The 18,087-nt window shown below is 41.7% G+C and overlaps 1 protein-coding gene across 3 annotated transcripts in view; it reads right to left on the reverse strand.

The window, feature by feature from the left end:
• The window catches only part of NAALADL2 (N-acetylated alpha-linked acidic dipeptidase like 2), a 921,662-nt gene that overhangs the window by 45,176 nt on the left and 858,399 nt on the right, over positions 1-18,087 (reverse strand). For all 3 annotated transcript variants that reach the window (XM_030575533.1, XM_030575534.1, XM_030575532.1), the window contains one exon: positions 8,540-8,633. In XM_030575533.1, the coding sequence (XP_030431393.1) occupies positions 8,540-8,633 (94 nt within the window). The remainder of the gene's footprint in view (positions 1-8,539; positions 8,634-18,087) is intronic.

Here is an 18,087-nt window from a genome sequence, read left to right on the forward strand (position 1 = left end):
TAACGTATTATGAAAGCTGTGTCTCAGCCTGTGTGTACTAGGGGAGAAAGAGAGATGTGGCCCTTGAGACTGTCAGAATGACGGCCACTGGTGGTGATGATGAGGAAGATAATGGCTAACATTTTGGGTTGTTCTGCAGGAGATGGTGTGAGTGTGGATGTTCAGATGTACCTTCTGTATTATCTCTTATCTACTGAGTTAGAGTGTTTGTGACTTCGCTAAATGTATTAATAAATTATTGTAAATATAGAAGGTTTCCTATAATGTGAGTGTTGCAGCTGTTCACATCGGGGTTCCCAAATATTTACTAATTTTAATAATACTGGGCCTGATCTTGGAACAAGAACCTGTCAACCCTCAAAGTGGTAACTGAGAATTCTTAAGTAATCGATAAATATAAATATATTTAATAATCTGTAGATTGGGCTACAACTTCTTAAAAGGTTAATGACATTTGTAGAAGGAATTTGAAATGATTCCTCTAAGTTACAACTGTACCAGTTAACAGAGTCTGCATTTATTTACAGTTTAACACTTTAATGGACATTTAAGTGTTATACGCCAATGAGCTCAGTGTTTTCAAAATTATTAACAACACAGTGAGAGTTAACCTGACTTGATATTGAACAAATGAGAGCTTATACAAATGAACAGCACAGATTCAGTTGAGATTATTCCTGATTTACAGAGAAGGAAAAAAACTGAGATGCATGAATTGGAGAGTCTTTCGGCTTATGCAGTGTATTCCCACCTGCAGTACCGGGTATGCTCTCCTCTCAGTGCGTGCACAGATCCCAGTAAGGTTCACAGAATCAACAATGTTCCGGTAAGAGTAAGATCTACCTGGCCTATTAATGATGGAAAATGAAACCAGCAATTCAAATAAACCTCAAAAATTTTAAATGCTAAATTTGATCCAAACAAAACTTTCAGGACTTTAGAAATTTACCCATCAGTAGCTGAAAGTACAAATTTCAAATATTTTTGGATCTAAGATTTTAGCTCATGAGTATGTATAATTAACAGCAAGAGAAGATTACACAATTCCAAGATTACAAGTTAAAGGTACCAAAGTTGCTTGGTTATTAGATATAAACGGATATCAGAACTGCCACCAAAACCTCTTTGCGTACATGGATGGGTGGACTTTGGTGGGAAGAGTGCGTAACCATGATAGAAATAACATTATGAGGCTGAAGGATCACCCTGAACTTCCCACTGTTTCCTTGCCCTGAACAGAGTACTGGCTATTGATTATATTTTAGAAAGGGGGAGGGGAATTTACAGATCTCCCACACATTCTTCTGTCCACTGCATTCAAATATGGTGCACTCTGGAGTGATCCAAAATGCATCATCATGGTGGAGAAGATAGCGGCTGGGGTAGCAGAGGTTGCAACATTTGCTTAAGTATCAATATGAATTTCAGCCCAGGGAGAAGTCATCTTGAGGGGAAAAAGTGAGAGAGGGTGGATTAGAGTCAGATTCAGTTTTGGGATAAGATTTCTTTGAGGCATAGAGGAAGGAAAGCTTGAGCTGTTTCTAACTTTTTTTAACCTGTTTGCTATAAGGATGGATGATAGGCAGTAATTCTGTACCACTGTATTGACATAGTTATGGATTAGAACTGTGAAGTTTAGTTACATTTGTTGACAACTCAGTCAAATTTTATTTGAAGACATACAATTTAATCATAAAACGCAGAAAAAATTTGGAAAAATATTGCATAAAAAAATTAATGCTCTTATCTATCCAAGCTTATCTTCTATCCATGTTGGGTCCCAACAGCACAGGTTTTAGGTTAGGTGCTAGATTTCGGCTGATTCTAAACGGTTTGCCATAGAAGCACACTTCATATGTCTCAAAGTATATTAGACTGTATTAACCATCCTAAATAATCAAATGACAGTCCAGTCTTTTCATAAAACTGTGACATTTAAAGGAAGAGAAGCAATAATCTAATCACAAAATGTATTAAGTAACAGAAGTTTAATCTTTATGCTAATATTTTCCTTTGTAAAATCTTGTACTTTACTCAGAACTCTTCTCTTTCTGCTAATAAGCAATCAGCAGCCAACTAGAACTTATTGGTGTGATAATGAAAAAGCAAAGAAATTTATGCTTTGACCTAGATTTACATGACGCTATCTCCTGCTGTTTTGAATGCAAAAGACGTGAGACAATTTGCTGATTTGGTTTTTAGTGGCTTCTTGAAATAGCTTAATAGAATCACGGTGTTACTCCTCTCTTTTCATACATCCAGTAAAATACCTTATTTTTTTCCCTTGGATCTGAACATCAAGTTTGGGGTTTTTTGGATATCAACAAACTAACCCAATTTTTGGTGTGAATAAACATATGCTTGAATCAACCCAACAATCTCATTAGGGCCCAGTTATACTGTGTAAGTATAAAACTGTACCCTGCAAAATCCACCTGACAGTTTTAAAATATCTACTGAGATCAACAAAATGAAGGACAAGGCAAATTTATGGTTGAATTTGTTCATTTTAATTTTGAAATATTTAGATCTCTGCAGAGAGTGCATATGAAAAGGCCTTGGTCAGGGGTCCCCAACGCAGTGCCAGCGGGCGCCATGGCGCCCGTGGGTGCATCTAAATGCGCCCGCATCCTGGCTGGCGGTGGAGCATCCGCCGAATTTCAGCGGCATTTCGGCGGCAAGGCCTCTTGTTGATGCTGCTTCCTGCCGACAAGTGACATCATCAAGAGGCGTTGCGGCCGAAATGCCACAGAAATTCGGCAGCATTTCGGTGGATGCTCCACTGCCGCTACGGTCCTCACCTGGCGCCCATCAGACAAAAAGGTTGGGGACCGCTGGCCTAGGTTATTTCATTTAGAACCACCTTAGGGGGAATCCTGGCAAAAACCCCTTCTTGAGCTCCAAGCAGGGTAACGCAGATGTTACACCATGTCCAGCTCCCCATTCTTGGCCAGCACTGGTAGCCATGGACTCTCCATCTTCATGTCTCCTTTTGAAGCACCCAGGAGGAGCAGTAAAAACGTAAGCGAAATCTCCTTCTCATATCAGCAAAAGTGCAAGGATCATATACAAATAATGAAAGCTATTGAACAATCCAATGCAAGCATCATGTCTAGCTAAGGATACCCTTACATATTCTATGTATAATAGAAGGACTATTCATGTATGATCATTGCATTCTTGCCAGCATGAAAGGTTAAAATTCACTGCATTAGGAACATCTATTTAGTTTCATCAGCAACGTTTATATACCAAGCAGCATGCAATATTTAGAACTGTCATTCTTAATATAATACAAATGATTGTGCATATCAATGAAGCCACTCCAACAGTGAGTGTGAGCTTAGGGGAATAGTTCATCATTCTATATCTGGAAATGAGGCAATGTAGACCATCCTTTTTAACATAAAAACAAGTGAATGCTTATATTGGAATTTTTTGTTTTAAAACAGTGTGAGGTGTATTTTGCCCTCAAACTCACTACATCTCATATAAAATGATGAGCTATATATACTGTGTGTATCACACACTACAACTGCACTCATTATATGAAACAAATAATTTCTTTAATGTCTCTCAGAAAACATTAAGTATTTATAGATATTGAACTCATAAGGAATTAAAAGGGCATGAGAAATCATGTTATCCTAAGACAGTGGACTTCACAGATGAGACAAAGTGTGATTTATGTTATGTATAAACACAGAGGCTGAAACTGGAAGGGCAGATGATTCAGAAGAAAAGGATGTGTTAACTAACATCATTTTAAACATCTTGTGACACCACTCTAGAGAAAAGAGAAAAAATTATAAGTGTTATTTCACTTAAGGGAAAACAAGGGCACTTTATTATTCTACATTTTCTATTCTTTGTGCTGCACACTCCAGTATGAATCATGATGAATCATCTAGCTAGCTATTTAAAGTTGTTAAATAAATAAAAATGCAGGTACCAGAAAGGGACTTGGGATCCTGCATTCTGTTGATCACTGAATTATACAGCTGACTTTCAATGCACATGCTGTATGTGGATTTTATTCAAAGACAGGCTGCAATGGATAGATATTTATTCTAGGCAGCTGGATTAAGTGCAATAATGTTTCGCTTGTAACCAATTGCTTTTATAAAAAAAAGTACTGTGGAGGCTCAAGTATTTAAAAAGTACATTTAAGCCCTCTGACAGTAATATATTTCCTCACGACCATTTGGAAGAGCGTCACTGGTTGCAAGCAAATCAACCAATTAGAAAAGACCTCTCGAAATAGATGTTTGTGAGAAACAACTGATTTGTTCTGTGAATGGCTAGAGTCTGCAGGACCAGTTAGGGTACATTACTATCTTCATGTTTAGAAGATTTTGCACATTTAGAAAATCTTCTAAAAGCATCTCTATAAATCTTCTAAACATAAATCTTCTAAATGCTTTTATACAGTCATCAGTAAACCTCAGAGAACTTTACATTGTCCTCATTTCACAGATGGAAACCTGAGGCACAGAAGTGAAGTGACTTGCCCAATGTCACCCATCAGGCCAGTGGCAGAGCTAGTAGTCCCAGTCCAGTGGTTTTCCACTAGATCATATGGTTGCTATGTGATTCCTCAGTACTCCTCCTCCTTCCTGTACATTTTGTTACAACGGAATGGGGATAATGGTCATGCTTGAAATGTTTACAATGGGTGGTTGATAACAGGGCTGGTGAGAGAAATCTCGTCCCTGCTCTATGTCCCAAAACCTTAACAGTTTTATTACATGCCTGCTGTAGTAATGAAGTGTGAAAGAAGACCTGTGGTGTCTGTCTCTCCTTCTCCACCCTGCAACAGGTAGCCCCCCATCACTTCCAGCTCCTCTTTCCAGTCTCATCCGATTAAGCCATTATCTGGTACTACAGACACCATCAACATATAAGAAATTGTTCCTTTCTATTTTCTGCGTACACATACTACAGGCAGCAGTTTACTGGAGGGCCACATGCTACCTTGGTGATATAGCCCAAGCTGCACACTGAGCTGGGCCTCTTACTCCCACTACCCACCTCCATTTGCTGCTGTTTGCCCCAGGCTTCTCCAGCCATGCCTCAGGTCCATTCAGTCCATCTCCCCTTCAAACTGGGCTCCTCCCACAAACACTGGCCAGCTCTCTCTGCCATCCCCTCACACACAGGTGACAGGCATCTTAACTATTCATTGTCTGAAGTTCAGATGTTTAACTTTTTGTTACCTTCTTTCCCCCATCCCAGATCCCAGCTTGCATGGAAGGACAGGGACAGGAGCTCAGACTCTCCAAGAGGAGCAGGCTTTCCCACATCCCACAACACACAGTAGGCAGGGAGAAGGACTGCAGAGAGGTAGGACAATGTCAGATCCCAGCACAGACATAAGGGAGAATTCAGGGCTGACTTATACGCTCCTAACCCCCCAATTTCCTCTGCGACCCCTCACATTCTCCAACCCCTCCCATCCTCTCTCCTTTCACTGCCTCTAATCCCAACCTCTTTTCCTGACCCCTCTTCCCTCCCTTACCACCCATTTGCATTTTCCTCACTCCCCTGTAGCCGTAGCCCTACTCCTCTCTCCCCCCCCAGTGAGCATTCCCATGTATTATTTTCTTTTCAAAAAATAGTTTCAGTACCTTCTGAATATGCTGCTGTACTCAGATTACAATTCCCCAAAACAAAAATGCCCCTTTCATAGAGGCATTGGAACTATGCCTGCTTTTTTTACTTCAGATTTCTGCCCTGGGTTGAATTTCAGCTCACAGGGTGGATTCATGCTCAGATTCAATGACCATAACATACCCTCAAATCACCCAGGTCGGGCAATATAGAGGCAGTTTTCCAGATAGCTATATCTTGGGAACCACTTGGTGAAATGGCCCCAAATCTGGATCACTAACAACCCTGTACCCCCATGATGCACATCACATTTTAAGGCAATATGATTACCTATGTGGATTTTACAGTATTTAGAACAGTCCATCTTTAAACAGAAAACTGGTTTTAACCTTAACTATACCAGAATTGTCATTCTGCTACAATACCCTTACTAATTGCAGAATGTCAGCAGATTGTGTCTTTGGAAGGCTTAAGGGAAGGTGGTGGTGACTCATGGCAAGGACGGATGTTTTTCAGTATTACGACCATGCCTTGTGTAGCAAGTGCTTGCCATATTTTGCACATCTATGAGCACCAAGGAAGACAGCTTGGATGACAGGGAAGGGGGCTGGAGGTGTCAAGACAGGCCCACCGACAAGGATGGGCAAAGGTGGCAATTGCCTAGGGGCCTGTAAGATTTAAAAGGGTCTGGGAAAAAGTTCCCTGTAAGCTGTGTGGCTGCACAGAAGCCTATTTAGTGCCACGCAGGTGCTCAGGGAACTTGTCCAGGGCCTGGCCCCCAACCTGCTGTGGTGGCCCGGACCTGCCGCAGCCAGGGCACCCCTCCCCTGGCCCCAACTCTGCTGCGGCCTGGACCTGTTGAGGCCAGGGCACCCGTACCTAGGTGTGGCCGGGGCAGCCCAGCCCGGACCCAGGCGTGGCCAGCCCAGACCTGCTGGGGCCAGGGGGAGGGGTGCCTATTCTGCAGCCCCAACCCTGGAGCTGCGGTAGGGAGAGAGAGCTGGGAGGAGTCCTCTCTCCCTGCCGTAGCCCCAGAGCACCCTCCTGCACCCAAACCCCTCATCTCCGGCCCCATGCCAGAGCCCGCACCCCCAGCCAGAGCCCTCACACCCTTGCACCCAACCATCTTCCTCAGCCCTGAACCCCCTCCCACACGCCAAATCCCTCAGCCTCACCCCCACCACATGAATTTTGTGATGTGCACCAATATGGAGGTGATGTGTCACACATCACCTCTATATTGATGCACATCACCAAATTGGTTCCGCACATGGGTGGGAAAAATTAGAGGGGACATGGTGGCAGTGGCTGGGAGCCCCGCACCCTTTTAAATCACCCAGGTGGGCTGCAGGGCTCCTAGGCATGCACAGGGTGGTATCAGCAGCGGTGAAGGCAGTCGGTCGGCATGTGGAAGCCCTGGACATGCCAGAAGAGCACAGCTGGCAGCTCACCGGGCACAAGCCAGCGCAGGCTCAGCACTGCCCAAATGTCAGGCGGACCTTTTTAGGGGGCCCATTGACTGTTCTGCCCTGGGGCATGGAATTGCTGTTGGCAGGCCTGTGTCAAGACTTTCGGAAAATTATGGACAGCCAGAGAGGGTGCCTCCCAAAAACTATCCGAGGAGTGAGAGGGACAGGGATACATTGTGCTTGTACTTTGAAGTGAAGGAGTAGTTGTGGGAAATGTCTGAAGTGTTATTAAGAATTAATACTAAGGGGATGTGTCATGTCATGAGCCATTCCTCGGTGAAAATTTTCAGCTGAACTGCTCCAAAATAAAGTTATCGAGCTAATAAATAACCCAGGTAACACATTACTTCTTGTTTAACAAAAAATTAACCAAGAACATGGTGCAAACTTATGACCAATTAAACTCTGGCACTGCCAAACCAAGGAGGGCTCACAAACTCCTGTAGTTGATGTGCTGCAAAGAATTCTCATTCTCCATGTCTTGGGGGGTGGGATTTAATGGTTGTGAGACAGACCTGCAGTTAGCTGGATTCAGACAGTGGCACCACTATGGTATGCACGACAGTGCGTGGTTGGGGTGCAGAGCTAGACCTTTGTAACAAAAGGTGCTGCATCACAACTGTTTGCCTCTAATACATGTCCCTTTCCAGGACCATGCACTCCAATTCAATCCTTTGTGAATGCTCCAGGAAACCATCCCACCATACTTTTGCCTTTGCACTCCTCTGTTGGGATGCATTCACTAGTACCGCGAACATATCCTCTCCTCTCCCCGCCTCAACTGGAGACATGTCTGCCTCTCTATGGGTAATAATTCCCCTGCATGTGTGGGCCATGATGCAGCAAGTGATAAGGGAAATCTCTACTTTCTCCATGCAGGAATTGTCTTTTTCCCTTCTCTCAGCCTGTGATCCAAACACACAAACCAAGGTCATACAGTTTCAAACACAGCGCTTTCAGGATCTAACTGATAAATCAACTCAGACAAATTATTCAACAGTACATTATCCTGTGAAAACAGAGGCAAGTTGGAGTGATCAGCTGCCAATGTGAACTAGAGTATTAAATAAACAAGCAAGATGGCCACTTGTCAAATCGTAAAAGTTACAGAGCCTAAATGGCTGTGAAGTTCAGAGTCCCCTTCCTGCTTGTACTGAATATAGCATTAAATGGAAACAAAATCTTGCAGCTCAGTCATGGAAGTTGTTTATCTTTGACAGTAATTATGAGATGTTAATGTTAATTATCGATTAAACTGTTTTAGTAAGATCAGAAGAAATGTAAACAATTTATCCTATGTTAAACTAAAATTATGTTTCAATCAACATCATAGAAAGACACTGTTTGAGTAATAAAATAAGCAGGTATTGTTTACACTGAAACTGAGAATCTCAGTATTGAAATGTAGTTGAACCTTTTTTTTATGTTAGCTGAGATTAGTCTTGCTCGAATAAAATTACCTTTAAGGCTGTTCTGAACTTCTAATGCAATGTCCAGGGCATTAAACGGTAGAACCGGTTCACTGGCAATTTGCAAAGTCACCTCTCCTGTTAGCTGAAAGAAATCAAGAGAGATTAAATAATTTCTAACACATTTAATACTCAGCATTTCATTTGGAATACCATACAACTTCGTTACATTGGTCTGCCAGGGAAGCTGAATAAAACACACAGCTTCTTAAGGACAAGCTGAAAACACCTACACAAGACCCGCTGTTAACAAAATAATTCTAGTACAAAAAATTATAGCGAGATTATAATTTATGACCACGTTTGCTCAGTACTTTCCTATGGCATAGGATACTATTGGAGAGGTTTTTTTTAAAGAAAGTGTTCTTCTATTTCTAAAAGTAGGAAGCAAATTTAAAATGTTTCTTTTTAAAAAAAATTTACAGTAGAAAGGTGAACTGCTAAGACACTAAGGGCTGGATCCAAAACCCAATGAGGTCAAAGGGAATTTTTTCCACAGACTTTAGCAGGCTTTGGAGCAAGCTCTTAGCACTGAATCACATGAACGCAAAAAAACTGAGCTGACTACTCACAGCGTCTAGGGAGCATGTGATGGCTTGACATGAATAACAGCTTAAAGAAGGTGTTCTGACCCCACCTCTGTTGAAAAACCCCAATAACTTTCAGATCAAACACCCTGACCCTGTGATATGGAGGTCTCGGTCCAGCTCCAGGTGGATAGTAGCCCATGTTACAAATTTCATTACTACAAATGGCACTTTTGTTGACAATCTCAGAGGTAAGGCCAAGGACTGAACGGGCTTTGGAGGAGAATGCCTGTCATCTACAGGAGGTAGTCTCTCAGGCTTGCTTTGCTGCTGCGCTGTACCCACCCTGTGATTAAACAGAATTTCAGTGTCCAGGGCCATCAAGCCCATCGCCATTCAGGAGCACTATAAAAATACACTGACAAAAACCTGGGGAGTAAAAAACACTCACTCATCTCCTTCATCACTTGGCATTGCAAAGAAAGCTACAGGGCTATGCTCCAAAATGGAAGGAAGACTACAGGTCATGGTGGCAATGATAAGAAAAATGTGGATTGAATGGAATCATATTGTACAATACTTTAAAAGGCATCAGAAGACACTGATATAAGAAAATGTACCTTCCAAAAATCTACCAGAAGGCTAGAGGCTGAAAGTAGCATTCTAACTTTGCAATACAAAGTGGTGAGGAAAGACAACAGTGCTAACTGAGACACAATATTGGAGGAACTGAAAAGAAAACATCATTCTCTGCTGCACTCACTCCAAGAACAGATGAAGATGAAGCAACATCCCCCCCCCCCGTCCCCCCAAAAAAATCTTTATGGAAGGAGAAGATAAATGGAATCCCAGAACATCTCTAAAAAAAGCACTAGAAGAAATATGGTATTTGATCTGCCCACTGATTGATTTCAGCACGGAGATAGAAGGAGCACACTGTCCACAGCCTGAAACTCACATCCAAGCAGAGACCTGTTGTGAAGCTATTAAGATTTATACCTAAAGAAATAATACTGCAACTACCATATATTGAGGAAGAACAATGGTAAAAATAGATGATATCCCAGGACTTCATCAGAGAAGCTGGAGAACAGAGGAAGAACTGTAAGGGGGTGGGGGGAATGTCAATGTTAAAAGGTATGGAGTTCTAGCTGCTGCACTGATATTTGGACTTGAAATTAGGACAATTCTGTCCATAGCATACCAATGTTTGGAGGCCATTTAAAAAAAAGTGTCAATGCATATATTCAGATAGGAAAGGTTTTCTGTAAAAAGCATTGGGAAATGCTGCTTTTTGTGAAATATCGTGGAGATGCTATGGAAGAGAAGTAGCCCAAGAGAGGAAATTCCCAGATGCAGCAGAAATCTACAGAAACCAGGCTTCCATTACGGATCCTGAGCACTTGAAAGTTCAGCCCTAAACTCTGATCCCAAAAGGCCAAAGCCTGCAAATCCTTCCTTGTGCTAATACCACATGTGAAATGGACTCAGTTGCCCTTTACCCTAATCACACATCAACATGTATAAGTTGTTAGGGAACAACATGGCTCTAGAACAACTATCCTATTAAATGACAATGAACTGTGGGGAGGAGGCATAGCTTGGTGGTTTAAGCATTGACCTGCTTAAACCCAGTGTTGTGAGCTCAATCTTTGAGGGGGCCATTTCAGGACCTGGGTAAAAATCTGTCTGGGAATTGATCCTACTTTGGGGACGGGGTTGGATTAAATAACCTCCTGAGGTCCCTTCCAACCCTGATATTCTATTATTTCAAAGATAAAAAGTCCTAAGTATTGGGATACTGTCCAAAATATTTACACTTAAAATCATTATTGGCTCTTAATTTGATCAATACAAACCTTCACTAAATTTTGATTCATGATTATATAAATTTCTCTCAGTCTCCACACATCTTTGGGCTATGAATGCTATGAGACTGTTGCAGCTTCTGTCCAATGCATAGTTTGATACAAAACATTTGAGACTTGAAAAGCACTGGAAAATGCTTCTGTTGTGATATATCAGATGTGCTATAGAACAGAAGCATCCCAGGAAGCTGCTCCCCCTTTCACCTTCATCCCTAACAGCATCAATTTTGACTATGCTAAATTCCTCCTCCTATGTATGTTTCTCGAAAGCAATTTTGTTTTGCTTCTCAGCTACAAAAGATGAACACCCTATTGTGCTATCCATTAGATTAGGCAATACCAAGAAAAAAAAAGTTATGACTGAAGCAATTTGCAAATCTCATAGTTACAGTATTACATATTGCTGTGGACACTTTTGTATGTTTGTTAATGAAGTAATTGTAGTGTTTATTAAATCACATACATGGTAAGTTAACCTGAAGAAATCAATCACTGAGAGGAAAGCTCAGAGCATTGATTTGAGCCGAGTGAGTAATATTGCTGCAGAAACATACATCAAGCCCATGTAATGCAGCAAGACAGAAAAGGCCACTAATATCTTATTTATAGTCTTATTTTTGGATATTCTATCCCCAGAGAATACACATGCAAAATAAAGATGTGTTTCTCCCCCCTTCAAAACACGGTTCAGACTGACTACTAAATTATTAAATAGGAGGCTACTTTAGGGAAAGATACAGACAACATTCCTTTCACAAACTGAAATACTAAAACAAGAAAAATAATAATTGATTCCACCACCACATATTACCAGTTGTAATTATCAATGACAGTTCCTCATACAAGGATCACAATACACAATAACTGGTGTAACATACATGCAATTATCCAGTCTGAAGAACAATATTATAGTTAGTATACCAATTGATTGTGAGCTGTTTCTATTCTGTGATTTAGTATGGAAAACAACACTGAATTATATTTCTATTTCACTAAAGCTTTGGGTATCTTTTGAGAAATTGTTTCCTTAAATAATCGGTAACCTTTATAGTGCAGATCCAATTATTTTCAAGAGAAATGCTAGTATAAAAGGTTCTGATAATAGCAGAGTGCTACTGGGTATGTTACAAAAGGACTGAAAGGGAGCAGCATACGATTATTTCTTTGAACTGCTGCTTCCATCAAAAAGTTTTCAATATTCAAAATATATTTGACCTTTGCTGTACATAATCATGTTTTTTATGCTGTTTCACTGTCCAGCTAAAACATAATAAGAACTGCTACAGGTGATCCATTGACAGGCAGACATGAGATCCTAAGCAAAGGAAGAAATCTCCTTATAAAGCTCAATGGGTGAGTAACTAAGAAATTCCCAGGGATGAACTGAATGCCTCATCTAGCAAACACCTATTACTAGGCACAGTTCTTCTTAGCATATGTAGCCCCTTGACTTAAATAATGAGAAGCACTGGTTTAGAGACTAGACCTGGTAATATTTGCAGCATTAGACACTAAGTATCTAAGTTATGCTTACAAAGTATTCATGCACAATCACCTAGCTGAAAGCACAAAATACCATTAAAACAAACCCAATAGGCACAAGTTATGGGAAAAGGCTCTTTTGTCCCAGTCATATTTGCCTCAACTTCAAATTCAACGTATAGAAAATAATAATTATGATTATTTTGGTCTGACAAATGTAGTTTGGTTTCTGAAGTTAGGGTAGCTGGGAATGTGCTAGTCAATAATAAAACCTGTTTTCTAAATTTAATGTTTCTTTCCCTGGCTCTGCTCTCTTCCTTCTGGCTTCCGATGCACACACATCCATGCCCATCTGTCCCTCCTGGAGTCGATTCCCCTAGTCTGACCACCTACCCCTTAAACCCGTAGTTTGCACATGAAGACTCTTCCCATTCTGGCTTGTCTCCTCCTGCCGCTTACTCCTTTGCACCTGTTCCTCCATTCTGTCTCTCTCACCTCCCCAACAGGAACCCCCTAAAGCAGCTGTGCACTCTCCTCCTCCCTGCTCTCCAGCAGCACCAGGCTGGCTAGACAAAAGCAGGGAGAGCACAGAATGGAAGAAAAGAGATGCTCTCTGCCCTCAGTGACAATGTCACAGGGGTCATAAGGGAGGAGAAACACTTCTCACTTCCTGCGGCCCTGCTGTATGGCTGGGAGAGAATTCAGTTTACGGTGGGAAAAGCATAAAAGAAAATCCCCATGTGATGACCCATCACATTTTCTTATTTTCAGTGGGAGAATTTCAGACCACCAATCACTAGCCACTGCCCAACCCTCTCCAATGGGGCCAGGCCCTGAAATTTGAGAAAGCCTTTCTTAAGAAGGGATTCAGCATCATGTGACACTTTTTTAGGATAGCTGTATATTTGAATGTATTTTCCCTCCATCCGATCATCGACATCTTAGCATATCTGCTCAACAAGGAGCTCTACTTGCTGGCAGTTTTACCCAAGTTTCATCCAGCTCACGGATCTAAATGGACTATAAAAGCCAGCACTCAGGGACATCATGTGGATTTGTGACATTACTTGGAGGACTGCAAGGCTATAAACAATGAATGGATTACACTCATCTATAGATGTAGTTTTTCATCTGTGACAGATGTAATATTGGTAATATTCCTCATTTAATTCTTCACCACTTTCTCCAAGTGTACTTTCTACTATTCTAAATTGGAAATATTCTGCACTTTAACTTCCACAATATCTGAGGAAATCCAAGCAAATGGAAATTGCTTTTAAAAAGAGGGGCAGGGGGACTGTAGTGAAATGAACAGCATGTCACACTCTTATTATGGCCACTGAGACAATCACACCCCTTGTGGTAGACCACAACCCCCAAAATAGCATGTAATATGCCTTTACCTTACAGAATATGTATGCCACTTACCACAAAATGCTGCAGCAGTAACTGCCACTTGTTTACTGTCTCTACAAATGCGGTGTCCATCCTAACACCTCCAAGTACTTTCCCCAGCATGTACAATCTAGAAAAAATACAAACTTGCTATAGCCAAGAGTAGGCAACCCTAATTAACAAAATATATAATCAACCACCAAAATGATTACCTCACCTGAATAGCTCAGATCCAAAGCCAACCCACCACCTGACTCCCAATACAAAACCCTGAGATGCGGCAACAAATTTGGAACCTAACAAACCAGTAGGATTAGCAAATTCCAGATTTGTGGACCACTCACAGTGTCCTACCACTCAGTTTTGTCCCTGATGTAAGGAAAAAACATTTTAGCTCTACAAATTAAGGACAGGAAAGATAGCTCTGTTAATCTTGACAAAGGTGCTGATTTTACGCCAGCAAATTAGACTCCTACACAATTGTCAGTAATCCAGTATTTATTTAGGGCCTGACCCAAAGCCTGTTGAAATGGGCGATGGGGGCCTCAATTGACTACAATGGACATCGGATAAGACTGAACTGATTATTCTTGTGCTATTTTGAGCAAATCAATCATTTTTGGAGATTTGTATTCTAAATGTGAGATGTTTTATAAATTTCAATTTATTTTTCTTTTTACTATCCCAAAAGATGTTTTTCTTGTTACTTGATTTCTGTTTTGTCCACAAAGCAAAGATATTTACAAATTCCTAATATCAATCTTACAACATTTCTGTACGTTTTGTCATAGGTTATGAATTAAACGACAGTTATTCTGACATATATTAAATATGTAATCGCAGCAGTCATATATAGGATATGTGATCACTGAAGTCACATATATGGTAGGAAGAATAGCAGCATTGGTTTTTCACTCATATGTATGCTAGTTGAGCTATTGTTTACTTGCACTTTCAGAAAACGGTTTTGTATTCACGACATAATACTAAACTCAGTAAGGTATTGGGGTTTCCTGCACAAAGTCAGTTGCAGGACTGGGGGATGCACTGGTATATTCAATGTCTGGTAGAGAAACAGCTTGGAAATCTGACCTGGACAGGACAGAAAAATGAGGGGCCATAATAGACAGCCTCCACCTCCACATGCAAACTATGATGAACACAGTGATCATATTTAGCGGACACTGTGATATGAAAACCCTGTCCACAGTGAAATATACACATAAGAACATAAGAACGGTTCTACTGGGTCAGACCAAAGGTCCATCTAGTCCAGTATTCTGTCTTCCGACAGTGACCAATGAGAACAGAACAGGTAACCATCAAGTGATTCATCCCCTGTCACCCATTCTCAGTCTCTGGCAAACAGAGACTAGGGACACCATCCCTGCCCATCCTGGTTAATAGCCATTGATGGATCTATCCTGCATGAATTTATCTAGTTCTCTTTTGAACCCTGTTATAGTCTTGGCCTTCACAACTTCCTCTGGCAAGGAGTTCCACAGGTTGACTCTGCATTGTATGAAAAAATACTTCCTTTTGTTTGTTTTAAACCTGCTGCCTATCAATTTCATTTGGTGGTCCCTAGTTCTTGTGTTATGAGAAGGAGTAAATAACACTTAATCACTTTCTCCACACCTATCATGATTTTATAGATCTCTATCATATCTCCCCTTAGTTGTCTCATTTCCAAGCTGAAAAGTGCCAGTCTTATTAATCTTTTTCTTTATATGGCAGCCATTCCATACCCCTAACCATTTTTGTTGCTCTTTTCTGAACCTTTTTCAATTCCAATATATCTTTTTCGAGATGGGGTGGCCAGATCTGCATGCAGTATTCAAGATGTGGACATACCATGGATTTATACAGAGGTGATATTTTCTGTCTTATTATCTATCCCTTCCTTAATGATTCCCAACATTCTGTTCGTTTTTTTGACTGCCATTGCATATTGAGTGGATGTTTTCAGAGAACTATCCACAATGATGCCAAGATCTCTTTCTTGAGTGCTAACAGCTAATTTAGAACCCATCATTTTAAAGGTATAGTTGAGATTACGTTTTCCAATGCGCATTTCTTTATCAACACTAAATTTCATCAGCCATTTTGTTGCCCAGTCTCCCAGTTCCGAAAGATCCTTTTGTAGCTCTTAGCAGTCTGCGTGGGACTTAACTTCTTGAGTAGTTTTGTATCATCTGCAAATTTTGCCACCTCACTGTTTACCCCTTTCTCCAGATCATTTATGAATATGCTGAATAGGACTGATCCCAGTACAGACCCTTGGGGGACACTACTATTTATCTCTCTCTGTTCTGAAAACTGACCATTTATTCCTACCCTTTGTTTCTGATCTTTTAACCCAGGGATCGGCAACCTTTGGCACGTGGCCTGCCAGTGTAAGCACCCTGGTGGGCCAAGCCAGTTTGTTTACCTGCTGTGTTCGCAGGTTCGGCCGATCGCGGCTCCCAATGGCTGCGGTTCGCTGCTCCAGGTCAATAGGGGCTGCAGGAAGCGGTGGCCAGCATATCCCTCGGTCCGTGCCACTTCCCGCAGTCCCCATAGGCCTGGAGCAGCAAACCATGGCCAGTGGAGCAGCAATTGGCCAAACCTGCGAACGCAGCAGATAAATAAATTGGCCTGGCCTGCCAGGGTGCTTACCCTGGTGGGCTGCGTGCCAAAGGGTGCCGATCCCTGTTTTAACCAGTTGCCAGTCCATGGGAGAAACTTCCCTCTTATGCCATGACTGCTTACTTTGCTTAAGAGCCTGTCAAGTACAGATAGATGTGCCAAAATACACATCAGGATACTGTCTGTGTGGTTTTGTTGTTTTAGCACTGAGCTAACCCACATCTTAAGAGTTATTCCTTTTTGTCAGAAGTGTGCCCGAAGACTAGCTACATGCTATGCAAATCTCAGCGGGTGCAAGCCTTGAGCCTGTATTTGTAATACCTTTGGACATTTTTAGCTACACCAAGTGTAGAATGCCAAACAGACATCTCAGAACTGTTTGTGCCAAGTTACAAACAAAATAACTTTAAAAGGTAGGTAAACTGCTATATTTATCCTTTTGTGAACACTGCTCTTCAGCACTGGATTCACACCAATTCTATCTGCTACAGCAAATTAGAAATAGGTACTTGAAGTTTGAATTGAGCACCAGCTCCTCCTTTACATGTCAGTGTATTACTATACTGGACTTCCTATCCTCTCCTGTGCATGATCATTTTGTTCTGTGTTAGCCATTACTTTGTATTGTGCCATGCATTAAGAAAATGACCTTCTGATCTGCATGCACATATCATCATGTATTGGAGAAAATCAGTACATGCCCAGAAGCTGATTTTACTAGATACATGGTGATACACTTTAGAGTAAATAAAGGCAGAGAAGAAATTTACAGTAGCTGTGGTACAGGCGACTGAGTCTGTGACTGGGATTTAAGAGACCTGGGGTGTATTCCCAGTTAGGGTTGCCACCTGTTCAGATTTTCCCAGGCCAGGATCATTTCTTTTTTGAGGTAGCTGTCCTGGGAAATTGATACGTCTTCTCAGGACTTTAAAAGTCTTGGTATTTCTCAGCTGAGTCCCCCTCCTAGCAGCAGCCTGAGAGGTGACTTATCTTCCCCCTCCAGGGTGCTGCTGTTCCTCCTTCCTCCCAGCTGTTCCAAGGCTCCCCAGCAGTTCTTAAGAACTGTTAAGAAGCTGCAGCTTCCCACCTGACCAAAAAGCTGCTGACAGCAGTGAAAAGAGCTTAAGGCAGCACCCTACAGCACCCTGCTTTGCACCATGGTGGCAGCTGTTCCTGCTCAGCATGGCCCTGTTCCCACTCCCTGGAGAAATCTCCTATTTTCTCCCCACCCCCGTGCTCCTCTTCCCTTGCTAAGGGATCTCCCTTGTTTGTTTGTTTGATTTTTTGAGCCTCGGGGGTGGCAACCCTACATCGATTCATTGTGTGACCTTGGATGCAATGCTTGATTTGTGACAGAAGAGGTAAGGGGACCCAAGCAATAATGATGGCCTCCTCCATGCAGAGTAACCTGGTACTCACCATATGTGGGAGGCCATGCCTTGCATGCCACTGACAGAAGAGGAACCAGGGCTCTGCCACCAGAATGATAAGAGCCCCACCACAAATTAAGATCTGCTTGGATGATGAATTTAAACTCTAGGGCTCAGTTTTCCAGCCTCCAAAATAGGCACAATCTGATTGGTCATGTTTTCGCATCTATACCCATGGGTGGACAGTTGAAGGTGGGCACAGAAAGATA

The sequence above is a fragment of the Gopherus evgoodei genome, chromosome 9 (genome assembly GCF_007399415.2).
Source record: "Gopherus evgoodei ecotype Sinaloan lineage chromosome 9, rGopEvg1_v1.p, whole genome shotgun sequence".
Classification (NCBI taxonomy): domain Eukaryota; kingdom Metazoa; phylum Chordata; order Testudines; family Testudinidae; genus Gopherus; species Gopherus evgoodei.